Genomic DNA, 22,208 nt, shown 5'->3' with positions numbered 1-22,208 from the left:
CGGAGCGAGTGGAGCCAAAATGGTGCCTGCCGCCTCCGACGCTGACCCCAGCACACTCAAAATGGCGCCCGTCCCCACGCTTTGCGGGAACGGCTCGGGGCCCGACTGCAGTTCCCCAATAGCGCCGGTTATAGTTTGGACCCGGACTAAGACCCTTCCTGGGGTCGTGGTGGCTCCCTCTCTCCCAGAGAGACAAGTGGCACATAAACTATCGTGCAGCGCCGCAGGTCCTACACATGGCATGACTGCAAGCAGACAATAAAATCTATCTCCACCCCTCCAAACCGCAGCAAAATGGAGTGCAACAACCCCCAACGCAATCGTAGTGAAGGGAGAGTCGAGCCCAGTGAAGAGAACAAAAAAATATTTTATTTTTTTTACCTGACTAATCGCCTCCGGGTTCTGGATCCACTGGGGGGAGTGAGCCGGGGTCCCCGGTATCACCCCCAGGTAAATACTCCAGCTGGAAAATGGGTGAACCACCCAATACCTCAGCGGCCTCTGAAACCAGAGGGGGGTGATCCCTTCAGGACCTCCCACCCTCCTGGGAGGCAAAGACTGGGACCTGCAGGCACACACTGCGGTCTCTTACACTCCTGAGCAGAAGCTGCAGAAGATTTAAATTTCTATTTTGTGTTTTTTTTTTTTTAAATACCTCACTATCCTGTCTCTAATTAGACCCTAGCACAGACTGTAGGTTTGGCACCTCCTCCACCTGCTGGAGACAGAAGAATACTGCCAGACTGTACGTGGCACCAACCTATGAGGCGGAGTTTGTTTGGTAAACTTCTGTCTCCATCTGCTAGAGGGGGGACCAAACCCAGGAGTCTGGACTGATCCGGGTATGTACAGGGATTTTACCAAAGCAGAGCACAGCATGTCCACATTCAGACCATGCCTGTCCGCTATAGGAGCCTAAAGATCAACGGCACTCTTTTTTTTTTTTTGACTGTGTACAGGGCGGAATGAGAAATTACTACTTACCTGATAATTTCCTTTTCTTTAGGACAGTCAGCAGTCAGATGAATCCAGAACAAGTGGGTTATGGATTCCTACCAGCAGATGGAGACAGAGTAAACTGACGTCACAGTATATACACCCCCGCAGTTACATAGCATCTGTGGACAGACTAGCAAAAAACAGATAACCCTTGCAATACTCAGCCAACAAGCAACATTGAGCTCAGACAAGAATGTAATAACACTAGTCTAGGGCCTGGAGTAACACTTACCAGTAAGCTCTATAACACGTAGGCACACAGGAGGATCATTATGCAATCATACAGCAGCCAAGGGAGGGAAGCTGGATTCATCTGACTGTCCTAAAGAAAAGGAAATTATCAGGTAAGTAGTTAATTTCTCATTTCTCAGCGTCCAGTCAGATGAATCCAGAACAAGTGGGATATACCCAAGCTACTCCCAAATAGGACGGGAGGCTGCTTGCAGTCCAGTCAAAACCGCATGAGCAAGGGTTGCGTCTTCCCAGGCTTGCACATTCAGATGATAATACCTGGAAAGGTGTGTAAGGAGGACCACGTTGCAGCTCGGCAAAATGTTGACAGGAGACAACAATCTAACTTCTGCCCATGACACTGCCTGAGCATAAATGGGCCTGAACCCCACTAGGTAACGGCTTCCCAGCATCCATGTATGTGGTTGTGACTACCTCCTAAATCTAGCAAGCTATTGTAGCCCGTGAGACTGGCTCTTCCTGTCTAGTACCACCACGGAGGACAAAACAGGCGATCCGACCTATGCAAAGGCCCAGTGACCTCCAGATAACTGACAATATGCCACTTGACATCCAAGGGCTGCAACAGATGAGACTCTTCTACATCTCTCTCCCTGACCGGAGACCACTTTTCGGTAAAAAGAGAAACTGCTCCTGGCAAGACAAGGTCTGCGTCTTGGAAACCCTAAGTACGGAAAACTTTGCCACAAGGAACATTTGTCAAGGTCAGAAACCGTAAGGACAGAATACATAGTGGTCGAAATGCAGGACCTACCAAAAAATCCAAAGCCAAATTGAGACTCCATAGGGGCACAGGAAACGCAAAGGACGAAGATGTTCCACCCCTTTCAGAAAACGACAAGGATCCACCATTGACCGGACCCCTAAAACAGGTGAGAGTAGTTACTTGAACCCTTAAGGAATAAAGGACCAAGCCTTTATTCAAGCCATCCTGCAAAAAATTCCAACATGAACAGTATCTTGACCGAACAAGGAAGAGTACCGCAATCCTCAAACCAGGCCTCAAGCACTCTCCAAATCCGCACATAGGCCAAGAAAGTGGAGAATTTTCCAGCTCTTAGCAAGGCGGAGATCACTGCCGCAGAATATCCACGTTTCAGCAAGAGAGTCTCCTGCTGTCAAGACAAAATCGAGTCGGATCTTCGTGAAGGACAGGCCCCTGCTGCAACAGGTTCCTGTGTGCCAGACGTCAAAGAGGCGAATCCAGCAGGAGCCTCCGCAGATCTGCATGCCACTGTCTCCTGGGCCAATCTGGAGCAACCAAGAGCACCATCCCTCTCTGGCATTTGATCCTTCAAATCAATCTGCCCAACATGGGCCATGGAGAAAAGAAATACAGCAGCCTGCCTTCTGGCCACTCCTGCACTAGGGCATTGATCCCCAATGACCTCAGATCTCTTCTGCGGCTAAAGAATTGCAAAAAACTTATGCAGTGCACAAAGTCACCAACAGGTCCAGGAATGGGAGAATCCAGTGATCCTGAGTCAGATGAGAAGGTACAGTGAAGGGCAACCAAAATGATAAAGGGGATGGAACAGCTCCCCTATGAGGAAAGGCTAAAGAGGTTAGGGCTGTTCAGCTTCGAGAAGAGACAGCTGAGCGGGGATATGATAGAGGTCTTTAAGATCATGAGAAACTTGAACAAGTAGATGTGAATCGGTTATTTACACTTTCGAATAATAGAAAGACTAGGGGGCATTCCATGAAGTTAGCAAGTAGCACATTTAAGACTAATCGGAGAAAATTCTTTTTCACTCAACGCACAATAAAGCTCTAGCATTTGTTGCCAGAGGATGTGGTTAGTGCAGTTAGTGTAGCTGGGTTCAAAAAAGGTTTGGATAAGTTCTTGGAGGAGAAGTCCATTAACAGCTATTAATCAAGTTTACTTAGGGAATAGCCACTGCTATTACTAGCATCAGTAGCATGGGATCTTCTTAGTGTTTGGGTAATTGCCAGGTTCTTGTGGCCTGGTTTGGCTTCTGTTAGAAACATCCTCTGGCAACAAACAAAAGCGAGCCATTAAGGCGCAATTTGGTGAGGCTAATTTGGAGGTTGCATCAGCCGAACAATTTCTCAACTATAACTGATGCCTGGCCACTACTATCGAAGCCAGCCCTCTGGCTGAAGTGTGGACCAAATCACAGCCCACCTCCTCTGCCAAGAAGGCAGCAAGTGGTTCCATAACTGCCCTGGAGTTTACCCCAGAGTCATCAACCTCCTGGGAGAGAAGCAAACAAGAGCGAGCCATCAGGGAACAACAAGAAGTTATCTGCAAGTCATTGCCGCTGCTTCAAATGCTCGCTTAAGGATGGCCTCAATCTTTTTAGCATGAGCATCCTTCAAGGTTGCTTCTCCTTCCCTGGCAATAGAGACTGCACACATAAGTGTATTTCCACCTTGGGAAAAACATAAGCGCTATCTTACCACTGGATCCAGAGGGTACAGGTCTTCCAAAATGGGACACCCCCCCCCTTTGAAAATAGCTTCTGGGACGCCCCACTCAAGATCAATTATTTCTTGAATGGCCTCCATCACAGGGAAAAACAAGAGGCTTTACACGCAAGGAAACCCAAATGGGATTTCGTTTTGGCTCAGACACTGAATCTGCCCCAGGAACTCCAAAGCAATTTTCAAGGTCTGGGAAATCAGAGCCGGCAGTTCATCTCTATGAAAGCACTGCAACATAGTTCCATATGGTTCTAATCCAGGGGATTTTCACCATCCTCAAGAGAGAGGCAGGTTTGGCGTAAGTATCCGGGCTGTCCAGATCTCCATTCAGAAGACCTGCTGCCACTCCAGGAGTACTCCCGCACCCAACAAGACATCCAGGCAAGGTTTTCCCCCTGCGCCTCTGCTCCAGGAGCATAGGACAGGGCAGAGAACTGCGCCTGAAGAAAGGACTGAAATCCCTGGGAAAATTCTACCCTTGAAAAAAAGAAGCAGCATCCAGACCGGGAGGGACCTGAGGAGTACTCACTGAGCTACCTTCCCCTGCTGAGGAACCAGTTAGGGGAATTCCAAGATCAGGTGCCCCACCTGAGTTGTCTTTACCCACTTAACGTTGGGCACACAGTCTACAAGGCCCCACTGTTCCCAAAAACCGGACGCACAGCGAGATGCACACACCGGACCGAGAATCCTGTAGAGGACAGTCTTAGCGCGAAAAGCCGTTGCGGCCTACCATATGGCGCACAGCAAAAAGCCTCAGAGTGGGGCCTAACCTAAGGAGGCTGCTCAGCCCACCAGGCTGTCCATGTACCTCAACCTCCCAAGGAGCCGAATGAACGTCGGACCGCGGCACTGAGCACAGAGACTGGGGGAGGAGGAAACTCTGTACAACAAAAAACCTCCTGCTAAGTATCTTATCTTTTTTTTTTTTTTTTTTTTTTTTTTAAACTTACCTGGCTGAACACAGATAGGGTCTCTCCGGCTACGGGGGGGGGGGAGAGGACATGTGCCGTCACCGCTGCGCTTGGCTTCCTGCACCCACTGCCTTTCAGTAGCAGCCTTTCACGGCTCAAGCAGCTAAGTCCATGCTGGCAAAACCAGCTACTGGACAAAGGCACATGTCTGACGGACCATGGAAGTCACCTCAGCAATTCTCAACTGGGGGAGGGACCATTTGGTATCAGTGCAGGAGAGTGGGGCGAATGTAATATCCTTAATTTTCCTTTAAATTTTAAAATGAAGCAATCCCCAGTGGGGAGATGCACGTCCACCATCTGCTGGAGACGGAGAACAGTGGCAGGCTGATGTCACTGCCGGGGTATATGTACTGTGACATCAATTTACTTCATCTCCATTTGCTGGCAGTAATGCATAACCCACTTGTTCAGGATTGATCTGACTGGACACTAAGAAAGAAGGCATTTCATTTTGTGATTTATTTTTTTTAAAGGCTTCTTGTTTTTCTTTTTCAACACTTCCATCTGCATGTCAAGACATTTTTATAGCTTTCTGATGTGTTTTTGGACCTTAGAAGAGCTGCGAGTAAACACCATGACATTTAAGAGAGACTCTTGCTGGCTAGATAAATACAAAAACGATAGAAACCGACTCCCAGGGTTAGAGGAATAAAGAAGAGTCAAAGGGAATAAGCAGAACGACTGATGTGATCACAATCGAGTCCATATTTAAGAGTACATGCATCCGTGTAAGACCGGTAATGTATTTGACAAGGAGGAACTACTTTGCATTCAAATTCGGGCTTCTCCCTACCCCAAGACCACCTCATCTTATAATCCCTTAGAGCCTCTTAACGTTAAATTTGAGATTTTTAAAGTACTGCAGTGATGTGTGGCTGTATCCAAACTGGAGTGGGTGCTAATAAGCCTATGTACTGGTTATGTAATGTCGCCGATCCAGGCCCTCACGTGCAAATGGCGTGGACCTCTCCCACACAATGCGACACTTCTGTGCAGTCACAACCAACTGCAGTTCAACAGTGTCATGGTAGGCCCAGCAAAGGGAGAGAAACACCCTTACACCGTGAAAGGACCGAGCACCACGAGTGCTACAAGCATCCTGTTTTCCATCCTAATGGAGGCCCCTTAAATACAAACCCAGTAGTCGCCATGAATCGTGAGGCATAAGGGAAAAAAAAAACCGTGACCTATAAAGCACAGGCCCCAAAAGATGAAATCAGATGTGTGGGGAAGCATGTAATTCAAGGTCAAGAAGAACACGTTTTTCTACACAGGCTGTCATGCCTTAAAAAAAAACACAAAACACACTATTGATATTAGGGTCTAACTGCTTGAAAGTTAGTTAGGAACTCACTGGGCTGTCTGAGTTTTTTGAGCAGGATTCAATTTCTATCAAACCAGCATCAAAAAGAGGCTGCCCAGTCCAGAGGCGAGCGGAGAACAGATGCCGGCAAGGCAGTAAGCTGGAAGCGTGGATAGAGCAAGTGCATGAAGTCACATCTCGGTTGACCTCGAAAGAGCAGATGCCACCATCCAGCAGGAAGCCTCCTTCCTTCTCCTTGAGGTCATATATCCCGTGCTTGGCCAGATTCATCTCTTCCTCGATAAGGCTGGCTGCCTCGGGGGAGCAGACTGAATGGTACAGTGTGGATACCTTCTCCTTGTTCCAAAAGGCTAACTCAACCTTCAATGCCTGAAGATCAAGCAGGCCATGCACACATGTAGGCAGGGTCAAGGGCCAAGCCAGGGTGGAATTCAGCTTCTGGATGTGACAATTCATATGATCCAAAAATGGGCAGTCCCTTTTCCTCTCAAATGCCCAGCACTCCACCCAGGTACCCTTGTTCTGATGCCAGGTCTCCAGATAGCACTGGAGGAAGTCCAACGGGCACACATCCTCCAGATCACTCAGGTACTGGCTGTAGATCTTGGGGGAATCTGAGTAGGCCATGTTGTGCAGCAAGTTCTTTATTTTCTCAAGTTTTGGTATCCCGAGCTCTTCTGCTCTCCTGAAGAGGGTCTCTAGAACTTGGGTCCTACAGATCTGCACTCGGCTGCATGGTAGAACCTCCTCCACAGAGTCCACATCAGTGATGCTGGAGCCCACCGTGATGCACTTGACTTTGAATTTGATGGCAGGGACGCTTTGGACCAAGGAAGCCACAATGAAGACAACCAAGTCCGGCGTTCCCTTCCTTGCTATGCAGTAGGCACACTCCCGGCCCCGGCCATTGGCATCTTGGCAGAGCACGGTGTACAGTTCAAATTCCTCAGTGACACAGCACACTTTGTCCATGTACAGCAGCCGGGGGAAGCGCTGGACCAGGTTTCTCATGTGGGACGTGGACAAGAAGATGCTGTTGAGGACTGCCACATCTTCTTGGAACACCAGCTTGACTTTAGCCCCAGGGTCGCTCTTGAAGAGGTCGTCAAACTCCCGTAGCAGCTCACACATGCCCTGGTCCTTGGCCTTGCTGTAGTCTTCGAGGTTCCAGACCACATCAGGCGCCAGGAAGCGCTTGGAGACACTGTTGGTAATGCGAATGGGCAGACCGAGGCTGGCCTCTAGCAGTTGCCTCTTAAAGTAGCGGGAGAACTCTGTCTCCGACAGCTTATGGTTGTGCTCCAAGTTTGCCTCAATGACCACCAGACGGTCTTTCTTGGGACCAAGCCGTAGAGTGATTGAGGCCAGACAGTCAATCTTCTCCCGTCTGAAATAACAAAAAATGAAAATAAAGAAGAGAGAGTTGTTAATGGTTCTCCATCTCTGCTGGGCCCAAGACAAGTAGCAGTAGGTTTAACTCAGGAGTGATGACAAATTAGGTTGAACTTCAACTGTAATTAAACACAGGAACAAGTTATCTAGAGAGGTGGTAAAATCTCCATCCTTGGAGGCTTTTATAAGGAGGTTAGGCAAACATTAACTGAACTGGCTTAGGGAGAGTGGAAGCATGAAAAAATGGACAAATCCAAAATGAGCTCCAAAATGCTTAAATCAAGCAAAGAAAGCACTATTACAGAACGTCATAATAAAATGGCAGATTTCAGTTTTTCACAGTCCCCCCCGTGAAGACAAAGGAAAAATTACTTTAAAAAAACAAAAAACCCCATACAATTCCACCAAAGGTGATCCCAAAAGCTGCCGATACAGAGCAGAGAATGCAATAACTTCTTTAGCATTCAGTTGGTAAACCCAGAATGCAGGAAAATCTCTGACAAAAAAAATAAAAGACAGACTAGACCTGAGGCGCGGTTGGCTGCTGCCAGCCCTGCAAAGAGTCTCCAGTTCAATCCCTGGACTAGGCCTCCCTCATCCTGTGTTGGCGGGGATGCTGCAGGCGTGGGGAGTCGAGATCATTAAGGGCGGCTTACCTGGTGGCCAGATTTACAGCCCATGATCCGGGAAGTCTGGAAGGAGCCCTGGCCTCAGAACGGATGCAACAATGACCAGATTAGGAACAGCAGAGGGCAGGGCGTGTTAAAACCAGGGGGGAAAAAAATCCCTAGCTAGTTGGCGTGGCCTCTGTTGGAAACGGGATATTGAGCGTGATGGCCCTTTGGTCCGAGCCAGTAAGGCAAATCTTGTATTCTAAGGCTCATGGTGCGAGATCCTGGCCCCATTTTCAGTTGAGCTGGAAGAAAAATGGAGCAGTGGCCAAAAGAAAAGAACCGAGGCACAGGGAGCTAGTGACTCGTCCGAGATCACACACACAAGAGTTCGGTGCTAGGAGAGGATTTAAATATATGCTCCAGCACTTATAAGTTTATCTCCACTAATGCAGTGGCACAGAACATTTTTCTCTCATTGAAACAAACTCTGCTGGCACGTTATCCTCATTCAACCTTTAAAAAAAAAAAAAGATGAGAGTCTGCTGCTCGCTAATTTCCTCTCGATAATTTGGTGGAGTCACTGATCTACAAATAGATGCCAGGCCTGGGTTTTAGCGACAACAACAAAACAAATCGCATGGCAAAAGGCCCTTGGGAAGGACTGTGAAGGAGCAGCCCGCGGGGGCGCCCCCGGTGACTTACTGCTGGTTCCTGCGCACCGTGCTCTGCCCCACGTAGGTGCCGCTGTGTTTGCAGATCAGCCGCACGAAGCGGAAGCGCAGGGTCTTGGAGAGGTTGGTGATGTAGTGCACGGGGGTCTGCCGGAAAGAGGTGAGGGGCTTCAGGCTGGCGATGATAAAGAGGGCCTTGTGCTTCTCGCACCAGTTGTCAAAAAAGGTACTGAACTGCCGCCAGGTGTGGAACTCCTGCCCCAGGCCCAGCTCCTCCATGCCTGCCCCTGTGAAGAAAGACAAGAGACCGGTCACCGATGCAGGGGACGGGGGGGGGACGGGACGTCCTGGACACTCTGCAGGAAGAACTGCTTGGGCAACTGGTAACAGAACGGACGTATGGGGGGGGGGGGGGGGGGGGGGCTCGTTCAGAAGTGAGGGCCCTGAACGGCAGAAAAAAAACCAAACTAAAATGGGGAGGAGACATGAAGTGGATGGCATAAGCCAAGGGAACTAAAAGGAGATGTTCTTTTTGTTAGAAAAGGAAATAGAGGGAAGAGAGGCTACTGGGTTTTTTTTTTTAAGTGGTTGAAAACAAAAGGAAATCAAGTGAGTGTTCATGAACTCTAAGATAGGAGAAAGAGGCAGGCAACAATATCCGGAAAAGCAAGAGAGCAGGAGCAAATGGAAGGGAAAAAAAAATAGCTGAGATGATAAAACAGCAGGTGACTTCTTTTAGATATTAGTGAAAGGAGGACATTACAACATGAGAGTTTAAGACTCCAAGCTGAAGAGGGGGGAATATGTAGAGACTGAGGAGGAGAACGTTCTTAATAATATTTCTGTGCACTGGAGTCGGGCTGCGGAAACTTGCCACAAATAAAAGTAAGCCTCAAACAAAAAAAAAAAAAACTATGCTCACGAGGAGCTAGCAAAACTAAAAAAATGCTAAAAGGGAATGGGGCACGTCCGACCGTGTGACGTTCAGGCAGCTCCGCCGTTTGACCTTTTCCCACACGTCTGAGGCAGGAGCAGTTCCCAAGGACTGGAGGGGGTTCCTCTCTCAGGAGGAGTGCGAGAGCCACAGGCCGGTTAGTCTGACCTTCATTAAAAAAAAACGGCATCGCTACCGATAAGGAGGAGAGTGCAGTTTCTGGAATCCACTGGAATATGGGATTTCAGACAGCATGGTCTCACCAGAGGGAGGTCTCGCCAGACAAATCTGAGCCGTTTCTTTTACTGGGTGACCAGAGGAGTGCGCCAGGCATACCATAGTTAGATTTCGGGAAGGCCTTTGACACATTTACACCTAGACCACTTATAAACAAGCTGAGTGCTCTAGGTATGGGCCCCTAAAGCGACCCACTGGGTTATTCATTGATTCAGTGGGAGGTAATGAAGGATGGGGGGGGGGGGGGGGGGGTAAAGTGAATACACTCTGTGGAAAGAGGAATGATCAGTGGTGTGCTACAGGGATCAATCCTCGGTCCAATTCCATTTTACATTTTTGTAAGCAAAAGAGCTATCTGGAAAGGTTTGCCTTTTGGTGGATAATGGAGAAAAGTACTTATCTCATAATGTCATTTTCCTTAGTGTACACAGACGGACTCAGGACCAGTGGGTTTATGCTCCCCTGCCAGCAGATGGCGACAGAGCAAACTGACGTTACAGTATACATAACCCTGCAGTGACCCCAGCCTGCCAGTATTCTCTTCAAAAGCAACTGTGGACAGACTAGCAAAAAACTTGGATTAAAACAGGTGTACTCAACCAACCATAAACACTGAACTCACAGAAGATTCTAGGAGCCCCAAGCTACGGACTGGATGAACACTTACCAGTAATCCCTTGGGACCCAGAGCCCCACAGGAGGTCTATTGACACACTCATGTGGCAGCCGAGGGTGAGAAGCTGAGCCTGTCTACACTAAGGAAAACGAAATTATCAGGTAAATAATTTCTCCATTTCTTAGTGTGTAGACAGATGGACTCAGGACCACTGGGATGTACCAAAGCTACTCCCGAGTAGGATGGGAGGCTGCCTGCGGTCCAGTCAACACCGCACGTGCAAAGGCTGGATCCTCCTGGGCCTGCACATCCAGACGATAAAACCTGGAAAAAGTGGGTAAGGAGGACCACGTCGCAGCTCGGCAGATATTGATGGGAGACAGATTAACTTCTGCCCATGACGCTGCCTGAGCCCTAATCCGAGTAGACAACGGCTTATCAGCATCCACATACGCGGCCATGACTACCTCCTTAATCCAGCAAGCTATGTAGCCCGTGAAGCCGGAGTGCCCTGCTTACTCCCGCCATTGAGAACAAACAGGCGATCAGTGTTTTGAAAAGACCCAGAGACCTCTAGATGCCACACGACAAGTCGCTTGACATCCCAGGAGTGCAAGAGGCGATACTCCTCCGCATTCCTGACCTTATCCAGGGACGGCAAGGAGAGGGACATAAGAACATAAGAAATTGCCATACTGGGTCAGACCAAGGGTCCCATCAAGCCCAGCATCCTGTTTCCAACAGTGGCCAATCCAGGCCATAAGAACCTGGCAAGTCCGAGACCACCTTGGGCAAGAAGGATGGAACAGTACACAGCTGTAACGCCCCCTGGAGTCACCCGAAAGGAACGGCTCCCGGCAAGACAAGGCCTACAGTTCAGAAATCCGACGCACTGAACATATAGCCACCAGGAACACCGTCTTCAAGGGCAACAACTGCAAGGAAAGGCTACGCAGCGGTTGGAACATAGGGCCCGCCAAATAATCCAGCACCAAGACAAGGCTCCACAAGGGAACTGGTAACCTCAAAGGAGGCCCAAAATGCTTCACTCCCTTCAAAAAAAAAAAAGAATCACATCAAGGTGAGACGACAATGAACCACCATTCACCTGGCCCCTGAAACAGGTAAGAGCCGCAACTTGCACCTTCAAGAAATTAAGGGCTTATCCTTGATTCAATCCATCCTGCAAAAATTCCAGAATGAGTGGGATAATAACTGAACGAGGAACCACCACGCTCCTCACACCAGGTGACCCTCTTGAGATCCAGGATGGGACGAAAGGAGCCCTCCTTCTTGGAGCACAACAAAATAAATGGAATAATCGCCCCATACTTCCTTGAGAACCACAGCCCTCAGTATGAGGAGCCTTTGACGTGTTAACTCCATTGCCTGCTTCTTCTTCAGGGAGTGGCAAGGGGACACGAAGACCACGTCCCGAGGAATACTGTGAAAAGTCCAGTGCATACCCTTCGTGCATCACCTCCAGGACCCACCGGTCTGATGTGATCTCGACCCACCTCGGACAAAAGAGAGAGAGATGTCCCCTCTCTCTTGTTCCTGAAGGTGGGTCAGCAAGCCTTCACTGGGAGGTACGGGAGGGACCATAACCTGAGCCTGGTCTATTGCAAACGCCTGGATCCTGCAGCACGAACGCTCATGATGAGGAGGCGCTGCGCTTGACTCTTATCCTCCGGCAAACGAGGAACTGGAGATACGCTCCACTTACTGGCCAGGTTTTCCAACTCGTCAAACAAGAGCGAGCCGTAAAAAGGCATTTTGGTGAGATTAGCCTTGAAGGTCGCATTGGCCGACCAATTTCTCATCCAGAATGTTGGGAATTATTAGAAAAGGAATGATGAATAAAACGGAAAATGTCATAATGCCTCTGTATTGCTCCATGGTGAGACCGCACCTTGAATACTGTGTACAATTCTGGTCGCCGCATCTCAAAAAAGATATAATTGCGATGGAGAAGGTACAGAGAAGGGCTACCAAAATGATAAGGGGAATGGAACAACTCCCCTATGAGGAAAGACTAAAGAGGTTAGGACTTTTCAGCTTGGAGAAGAGACGACTGAGGGGGGGTATGATAGAGGTGTTTAAAATCATGAGAGGTCTAGAACGGGTAGATGTGAATCGGTTATTTACTCTTTCGGATAGTAGAAGGACTAGGGGACACTCCATGAAGTTAGCATGGGGCACATTTAAAACTAATCGGAGAAAGTTCTTTTTTACTCAACGCACAATTAAACTCTGGAATTTGTTGCCAGAGAATGTGGTTCGTGCAGTTGGTATAGCTGTGTTTAAAAAAGGATTGGATAAGTTCTTGGAGGAGAAGTCCATTACCTGCTATTAAGTTCACTTAGAGAATAGCCACTGCCATTAGCAATGGTTACATGGAATAGACTTAGTTTTTGGGTACTTGCCAGGTTCTTATGGCCTGGATTGGCCACTGTTGGAAACAGGATGCTGGGCTTGATGGACCCTTGGTCTGACCCAGTATGGCATTTTCTTATGTTCTTATGTTCATAACTGGCGCCTGGCCACCACAATCAAAGTCATCCCTCTGGACAAGGTGCGGACCAAGGCACAGCCCGCATCAGCCAAAAAGGCAGCAGCTGGTACCATAACAGTGCTAGGATTCACGCCAGAGTCAGCAACCTCCTGGGAGAAAAGCAAACAAGAGTGAGCCACTAAGGAACAACATGATGAAGGGATGCAAGGTCACTGCCACAGCTTCAAACACCTGCTCAAGGATAGTCCCAATCTTGCTAACATGATCCTCCGTCAAGGCCTTTCCTCCTTCCTCGAGAATAGTGGTCCGCTTGGAGACTGCACACCCAAGTGCATCTTCCTTCGGATTAAAGGCAGCGCTCTCTCGCCACTGAATCCAGAGGGTACGGGCCTTCCAAAACCCAGCCTCCTTTGAAATTAGCCTCTGGGGCACCGCATTCAAGCTCAATCAATTCTTGAATGACCTCCAGAGGGGGGGAAAAAAACCAAGAGGCTTTCGCAAGGAAAATAAACTAGGATTTCACCATAGCGGCCAAGAGCAAGTAAGAGGAGGCTTCAAGAAACCGGGCAGCTGATATAACCACAAACCCAAAGGCTCTTTTCAGAGCCACCCAAGTTGCATTCAAAAGGGGCGAATCTGCCCCAGGAGCTCTATACGGCTCCAATCCGGGGGGGGGGGGGGGGGCCATCCCGAGGACCTGATGCCACCCAAGGGGCACTGTGGCGTTGAAAAAAAGGCAGAAGCATCCAGACCGAGAAGCATCTGAGGACTACTTACTGAACCGCCTTCCCTTGCTGAGGAACAGTTAGTGGGAGGGCCAAGGTCAGGCACCCCACCTGAGACGTCTTCAACCAGACCACATCCGGCTGGGAAGAAGCAGGCTTAGCCAAAAGCAGAGGACGACAAGGCTCTCTGAGCCTCCAAGCAGCGGGCACTCCAGGGGAGACACTGAAAAGAACAGGCAGCGTGAAGATAAGACGCTCAGGCTTCTGAGGCACAGACGCTATCATGGCCGACAATGCACTGAGCGGCCGCCAGAGGTGTGAATCTAGTTGCTTTATGCCTTTTTTTTTTTTATATATATACACGTGCTCAACTAGGCGCCCAAAAATTATGCACGCACACCTAGGCACTCACCCAAGTGACCAAAACGAGAGTGCACAAAAAAAAGCTCAAGCGCAGAGTGCCACTTGAGCGCTGCCGGAAGTGCGTGGCCACTAGGCGGCACTTAATGTGGGCGCTCAACATCCAAGGCTGTACAGTGCGCTGAAAAACTGGGCGCACAACTGGATGCACAGCGAGATGCACACACAGCGAGATGAAAAAGCCTTAGAACGGGGCCTAGCCTAACGAGGCTGCTCAACCTGCCAGGCTGCCCACGTCCCTCGACCTCCCACGGAGCGGGACGAACGCTGGAACAGCACGCCGAGCTCGGAGCCCGAGAGGGAAAAGAAGCCCGGCACAGTAAAACCTCTCGGTAAGTCTCTGGGTTTTTTTTGTAACTTACCAGAGCTCAGCCTTACCTGGCTGAGCACAGAGATGGTTGCGGGAGGAGAGGGCATAGGCCGTCACCGCTGTGCTCGGCTTCTGCACCTGATGCCTTTCAGCCGTTTAAGCAGCTAAGTCCACGCCAGCAAAACCAGCTACCAGACAAAGGCACACCTCTGAGGGATGGCGGAAATCACCTCAGGAATTTTCAACTGGGGGAGGGACCTTTAGGTATCACCGCAGGAGATCGGGGCTCTTTTCCTTAATTTAGATTTCAAATTTCTCTTTCCAAAAAGCTCGAAGCAATCCCCATAGGGAGATGCACGTCCACCATCTGCTGGAGACGGAGAATACTGGCAAGCTGGGGTCACTGCAGGGTTATATATACTGTGACGTCAGCTTGCTCTGTCTCCATCTGCTGGCAGGGGAGCATTAACCATGAGTCCTGAGGCCATCTGTCTACATGCTAGGAAATACCAAAGTATGTAAACAAGTCAGAACCTTGGAAGAACTGGAAAACATGAGAAGGGATATAGTAAAGTTTGAATGGTCTAGAGTGTAGCATCTAAGATTTAATGCTTTAAAAAAAAAAAATGCAGGGCCACGCGTTTGGGCTGCAAAAAAACCCCCATGTGACTGGTACAATATTAGGGGTGAAGTTCTGTGCACAAAATAGGATTAAGGGGTGATCATAGCTGAAGATGTTAAGGTGGCCAAACAGGTACTGTGAATAAGCTGATGCAAAAGCCAGAAGGAAGCTTAGGTGCACAGGGAGAGGAATGTTCAGCAGATATTGCCCCTCATTTGGAGTACCGCGTACAGTTCCGGAGACCGCACCTTCAAAAAGGATATAAACTGGACAGAGTCTGTCCAAAGGGCAGCCACTAAAATGTTCAGCAGTCTTCATCAAACGGCATAAGGGGAGAGACCTAAAGATCTAAACATGTATACTCTGGAGGAAAGGGAAGATGTGAGAGAGGTTTACATCTCGGGAATACATGCACAGGAGGCGGACCGAGGAGTAAATCCAAGGAAGTATTTATTTTCAGACAGGGTGGGGTATGTATGGAGCAGCCTTCAGGTGGAGGTGGTGGAAACAAGGACAGTATCAGAATTCAAGAGAGCATGGGGCAAGCACAGGGGATCTCTGAGGGAGAGGAAGGGACCAGGAAGCTGAGCAGGAGATGTTGCTTGGGCAAACTGGATGGTCCGTATGATCTATCTACCCTCATGGTCTCTGCTTCTATGAGAGATTCCCATCCGAGGCTCAGCTGCTTCATCTCTTTGAAAAAAAAAATCCAAAAAATGACACTGCATGAGTTTTCAACACTGCACATGTGTCTATGTGGTCATGCAAGCCGTCATCTATAGCTAATTTTGATGTTGACTGGATACGTTTTATCGTACCTTGCAAAGAATCCAGTTTTCTTCAGGGTCGAGACAGTATAAAAACATGCACTGATCATACAATAAAGAAACTATACAGAGGATAAATCTAGCGGTGGACTTGTAAACACCACATTCCGAGTTGGGCCAGCGAGCATGGATGATTCCCTGGCACTTTTGGATTTCTGAGAGCAATGGTGAGAACTTGGAAGGGTGCTTAGTATGGAAAAACACCAGTAATTACAGTTCCAACACAGTCGGCTCACCAGATAACTGCAAACGAGTTTAAAACTGACTTCAGATATCTCAGAAATACATATTTAAAACATGTCTGGGAAGTGTATTTGTAGGAAAATATAACACAAGAACCGCGCTTAAAAGACAGACAGGGCCACAGGCTGGGCATGAAAATTGTTTTACGTTTTGTTTGTATGCTTGTGGGTTCACTGACTTAAAGGGGAAAAAGAAAAGCCCAGCGTCAGTCCTTTGCAATACCCACGGACGGATGAACAGAAGAAAACATACATGACATATGATCAAAAGGTTCACTCTGATGACCAATTAAACCTATCCAGATAATGTGAAGAGGCACTAATGCATTGCAGATATTGTCAAAGAGAGAGATACCTGTGTGGTCTCAAAAGATCATCTCTGGATAATTCTCACATTGTTCCAATCAAAAGGGATCACAGCTCGCAGTCTTCCTCAGGGAGCAGTCCAGGTGCTAAGACTGGGTGCTACAGGGAGACAGATGCAGGAAAGGACACAGCAAATCTCTTCTCCATGCATCACAGGAGACAGGACACCCGACTACATGAGAGAGAGCACATTGCAAAGATATAAATTCATGCATGTCAGTGGAGCGTTGTGGAGAAAGAAGGGCTAATGAACAAACTGCAGACAGCCTTTTTACTGGCATTACCTCTGTGCATCTATGATTAACTTTGAGAACTCTGCTCCCTTAATCAGGTCTAGTGAAGAGAGCACGGAGAGAGTGGTGGAGGCCTGGAATGCCCTTCTGGAGGAGGTGGTGAAAACAGAAACTGTGAAACATTTCAAAGGGGCATGGGATAAACACTGTGGATCCCTAAAGGCTAGAGGATGGAAACAAGGGAAAGAACGCATGGTGAGTAACTTGCTGGAGTGGTGGTTACTACCTTTAACCAATAAGCCTTCGTAATGTTGAGGCAACTCACTATTGCTCTCTGCTTTAATGGCAGGGGGGGGAAAAGAGGAAAAGGGGAATTAGTTTCAGACAGCAACCAACAAGGACACTGAATTTTAGAGTCTGGGAAAACAAGCATGGGGGGTAACTTGCTGATGCGACTGTTACTACCCTTAATCAATAAGCCTTAAACTTGTGATGTAACTCCAACATTGCTCTCTGCTTCAATGGCAAGAGATAACAGGGAATTGAACTCAGACAGCAACCAACAACAGCCCTGACTTTAAAGTACGGGGGTAACTTGTATGCCATGGCAGATGCCACCCCCTCATGCTAGCATAAGCTTGCTGGGCAGACTCGATGGACCATTTGGTCCTTTTCTGCCATCATTTCTATGTAAATTAGGGATGTAAAATATTAAATAGTAAGTCAAGATGCACTGTTTGGTCTTCATTGAACATTTTCAGCGCTACTGCAAGGAGCTTGGGCATGCTGTGCAAATCGGGTAGATGTGAATCAGTTATTTACTCTTTCGGATAATAGAAAGACTAGGGGGCACTCCATAAAGTTAGCATGGGGCACATTTAAAACTAATCGGAGAAAGTTCTTTTTCACTCAACGCACAATTAAGCTCTGGAATTTGTTACCAGAGGATGTGGTTAGTGCAGTTAATATAGCTGTGTTTAAAAAAGGATTGGATAAGTTCTTGGAGGAGAAGTCCATTACCTGCTATTAATTAAGTTGACTTCGAAAATAGCCATTGCTATTACTAGCAACGGTAACATGGAATAGACTTAGTTTTTGGGTACTTGCCAGGTTCTTATGGCTTGGATTGGCCACTGTTGGAAACAGGATGGTGGGCTTGATGGACCCTTGGTCTGACCCAGTATGGCATGTTCTTATGTGCAACAAACCAAGAAACTCTGCACCTGGATGGTATTTTATAAAAGACACTTATATATCAATATCAATTCTAACTCACATTCGAAGTGTCCAATGTATTATTTCTGGAATGGTATTTTCAATTATTTGGGGGAAAAAACCTCCACTATCAAAAGAACACTACTCATAACAATGAATTTTTAAACAAAAAATTTTTTTAAGGAGGAAATGGAATGTTTCATAACTCTACAATGCATTACTGGCTTGTAATGCTCTGTATCCAGGTTTAATCATGAACTTTCCACCTCCAACCTTATAGATGATTTTTATGTGAATATCAAAGTGCGCTGAAACTTTTTTTTTTTTTAAAATTGTGGACAACAGTGGTAGGTTAAAGTGATGAAGTGTAATGCTTGTTGTACCACCTGATAACAATAACACCGACTTATACTCAAAGAAGGTTTAAAGTCCACCCGACAAGGCCTTGTTTCTGACCATGATAGGTCTTTCTTCAGGGGATGTAAATTAATATACTAAATCGTCGGAATTACTTATCTTAAAGATGTTGCTGTGACCACTCGCTTGTTGCTCGAAACCTCCAAGGCTTTCCGTGCCTGTCCGGAGCTGTGCAATGCTGTGCATCTCTAAAGCTTTCCGTCCTCTCTGGGAACTGTTGAATCAGCGAATGCTTCAGGCGGATAAACATGAAACAATGTTTAAAGTGCTCTAATCTCCACAAAATAATTTCTTTAAGACTATCACGAGCTAGAAAGCTTCGCTTTATTCAGGCTCCACAGGGGCTCAACGAAGATCTGGACTGGAGTGTGTTGATTTAATTTCACGCTATTACGTCAGGTCACGTCTGAAAATCGATAGGCTGATTTTTGAATATAAGGGGAAGGTTTTTTCCCCCATTCAAGCCCGTTACAGCACTGAGCGTTTCTGAGAGCAACAGATATATTACAATGGAATAAAGCGAAGCTTTCTAGCTCGTGATAATCTTAAAGAAATTATTTTGTGGAGATTAGAGCACTTTAAACATCGTTTCATGTTTATCCACCTGAAGCATTCGCTGATTCAACAGTTCCCAGAGAGGACGGAAAGCTTTAGAGATTCACAGCATTGCACAGCTCCGGACAGGCACAGAAAGCCTTGGAGGTTTCGAGCAACAAGCGAGTGGTCACACAGCAACATCTTTAAGATAAGTAATTCCGACGATTTAGTATATTAATTTACATCCCCTGAAGAAAGACCTATCATGGTCAGAAACAAGGCCTTGTCGGGTGGACTTTAAACCTTCTTTGAGTATAAGTCTGTGTTATTGTTATCAGGTGGTACAACAAGCATTACACTTCATCACTTTAACCTACCACTGTTGTCCACAATTTTTAAAAAAAAAAAAGTTTCAGCGCACTTTGATATTCACATAAAAATCATCTATAAGGTTGGAGGTGGAAAGTTCGTGATTAAACCTGGATACAGAGCATTACAAGCCAGTAATGCATTGTAGAGTTATGAAACATTCCATTTCCTCCTTAAAAAATTTTTTTGTTTAAAAATTCATTGTTATGAGTAGTGTTCTTTTGACAGTGGAGGTTTTTTCCCCCAAATAATTGAAAATACCATTCCAGAAATAATACATTGGACACTTCGAATGTGAGTTAGAAATGTTCTTATATGGAGCAGGCTGGGCAACTTACAGACCAGCATAGGGAGCACATGGGCATGTGTGGGCAGGAGAAGCAGATTGGCTTTTCTCTCTTTCCCCAGCTGCAAGCAGCTCAAGTGCAGCTATCATTTCAATGGTTAACCATTTAAATTTGAGTGGTTTTAAAACAGCTATTTAAAATCAAAATACAGAGTTAGCTAGGCATGAGATTGCAAGTTAGCTACAGCTCAGTAAAGGGATGGGGCGTGGGGGTTTGACAGGGATATTAAAACGTCACTGTGCCAATGGGCCTATGCTCCATCCCTGCACCGAGCTATAAACCTGCAGCTTCCTGGCATGAGGCAAAAATATAGACAAGTAAAATACTGGGGAATTCTGGAAATAAAGGCGAGGACAAAAACTGTACAGGAAAAGGAGACAAAACAACTGACAGAGGAACGGTTCCAAAGAGACACCCCCCAAAAGTGTACAAACAGACATGGATCAAAGATAACGTGCGCTGAACAGAAAGATCTATTGCTCCCCCCACCATGCATTCAGCACTAAACATATCCACAGCTCCATTCCCCCGTTAAAGGAAGCCCCTACTCAAACCTACCCCAATCCGTCCAACAGCATACTGCTACACATTTTAGGCAGAGAGAAAGGAAGACAAAGTTACACTCACCTACACCCCCCCAAAAGCTGCAGGGATAACTCAACTTTCTACGCTCTGTCCCCCTCCATGTACAGAGCCTATTGCGCATGCGCAGGCAATCCCACAGTGCTTTGGAACCCGAGAACTGTCACTGAACATGCCCACGAGTTCTAGATCTGCACTGAGCATGCTCAAACGCCAGGCTTTTTTTTTAATTTTTGCTCCCCCCCCCCCGGACGCTCAGATTAACACTGAGCATGCGCACGCTGCCCAGCTCTGCACTGAGCATGCCCAAAAGGGAGCGTGTGCCCCTGACGCCCAGATTAGCGCTGAGCATGCGCACGCTGCCCAGCTCTGCACTGAGCATGCCCAAACGGGAGCTTGGGCCCCTGACGCCCAGATCGACGGTGAGCATGCGCACGCTGCCTAGCTCTGCGCCGAGCATGACCAATCGCTAGGTTGGGGGAGGAGTCGATCAATGGGAGCGTCTGCACTGAGCATGCGCACAAGCGAGGCTACCTCCCAATGCCCGAGTCTGAACCGAGCATGCCGAAAGATAAATGTCGGCCTAAGGGGTGGGCCTGCCCAGGAGGAAGGCTGTCGTGTTTCTCCGCCGGGTTTGTAGAACTTGAATTGGAAACTAAGAAACAAACGAGCTTGACCTCTGGGTCCATGTCATAAAGAATAGGCTCCGGGTCTGGTTTTAAGCTAAGTGTGTTAGTGTAACCTCAGTAAAATGGCACTTTTAAATCAACTGATGTCTTGTGGTCATTGTCGTAAATTCACAATTGTCTGGTTTACCCTGAAAAACAGCAACCGGGAAAGGAAACTGTATAATGGGGCCCCCCCTACCTCTGGGTCGGTCGACGTTATTTTACAAAATGATGCCGACTGGCCTTTGCCCCTTACGAAGGAGGGGGCCTCACCAGACACCAGGGAAGTTTTCTTATCGGGCTGATACAGTAAAAACGCGGGAGAGCGGGCGATTCTGTGTTTAAATGAGGCCCGGCGGTAAAAACGGGCAAAAGGTGGCGCTAGGGACACTAGCGCGTCCCTAGCGCCACCTTTTGGACCGGAGCGGCGGCTGTCAGCGGATTTGACAGCCGACGCTCAATTTTGCCGGCGTCCGGTTTCCGAGCCCGCTGGTAGCCACGGGCTCGGAAACCGGACGCCGGCAAAATTGAACGTCCGGTTTTCGACCCGACAGCCGTCGGCTGACTTCAAATTTTTTTTCTTTTTTTACCCTTCTGGACCTCCGACTTAATATCACCATGATATTAAGTCGGAGGGTGCCCGAAGAAATTAAGGTAGGCGCTAATTTCTGAAAGCAAAATGTGTGGCTTGGCTGCACATTTTGTTTTCTGAATCGCACGGGAATACCTAGTAGGGCCATCAAAATGCATTTGCATGTTGCGGGCGCTATTAGGTTCGGGGGATTGGATGCGTGTTTTCGGCCCCTTGCTGAATAAGGGGTAACGCGCGTTGAAAATGTGCGTCCAATGGCGGGTACTGTATCGGCCCGTATATAAGGTGGGGTGGGGTAGGGTGTGGGAGCCACTAGGAACCAGGGATTTCATCTCTGGAAGTCGGGTGAGGGGCGGTTCGGAACGGGGTGATGTTTATGGCAAGGGGGAGATGTTTGGGAATAGGGCAGGTGTCTCTGCACGACTTTACATTTGTGGTTTTGATTGTTGTGGCTGCTGGGCCGCCGCTAGAGGCAGCAGGGGTCTTCCCAGATCTCCCAGGGAAGGTGATTTTTTTTCACTCTGGGGTGTTTTCAGGCCACGTGGCCTTTTAACAGAATAGTGGCTGTGGGTGAAGAGGGCCGCCATCATGCTTTTTTCCTTTTCGCAGCACTATTTTTTTTTTATCGTGGGTTTGTTTCTGCGATAAAAATAACACTGCAAAGCCACTGTGATATTTTGCTCCTGCAGTGGTAAAATATCACGGCTGATAAAAGACCACCTTGGATTGTAAGTCCTTTGGGGATAGGGAAATACCT

General features: G+C 47.8%; 1 protein-coding gene across 2 annotated transcripts; it reads right to left on the bottom strand.

The window, feature by feature from the left end:
• Window positions 1-5,892: 5,892 nt before the first annotated feature.
• Window positions 5,893-20,387, bottom strand: LOC115080766 (uncharacterized protein ZSWIM9-like). Of its 2 annotated transcripts, none has more exons than XM_029585164.1 (4): window positions 20,237-20,387; window positions 16,481-16,663; window positions 8,709-8,964; window positions 5,893-7,387 (listed from the first exon to the last, which is right to left on the bottom strand). In XM_029585164.1, the coding sequence occupies exons 3-4, from the start codon at window positions 8,954-8,956 to the stop codon at window positions 6,019-6,021; spliced, it is 1,617 nt and encodes a 538-aa protein (XP_029441024.1). In that variant the 5' UTR covers window positions 8,957-8,964; window positions 16,481-16,663; window positions 20,237-20,387; the 3' UTR covers window positions 5,893-6,018. The 2 variants fall into 2 exon arrangements, with proteins under 2 accessions (XP_029441024.1, XP_029441025.1); XM_029585165.1 differs by lacking the exon at window positions 20,237-20,387 and adding an exon at window positions 20,168-20,226.
• Between the last annotated feature and the right edge of the window lie 1,821 nt (window positions 20,388-22,208).

This window comes from Rhinatrema bivittatum, chromosome 19 (genome assembly GCF_901001135.1).
Source record: "Rhinatrema bivittatum chromosome 19, aRhiBiv1.1, whole genome shotgun sequence".
NCBI classification, from domain to species: domain Eukaryota; kingdom Metazoa; phylum Chordata; class Amphibia; order Gymnophiona; family Rhinatrematidae; genus Rhinatrema; species Rhinatrema bivittatum.
Note: the sequence above shows the minus strand (reverse complement) of the source record. Positions and strands in the feature narration are given on the sequence as shown.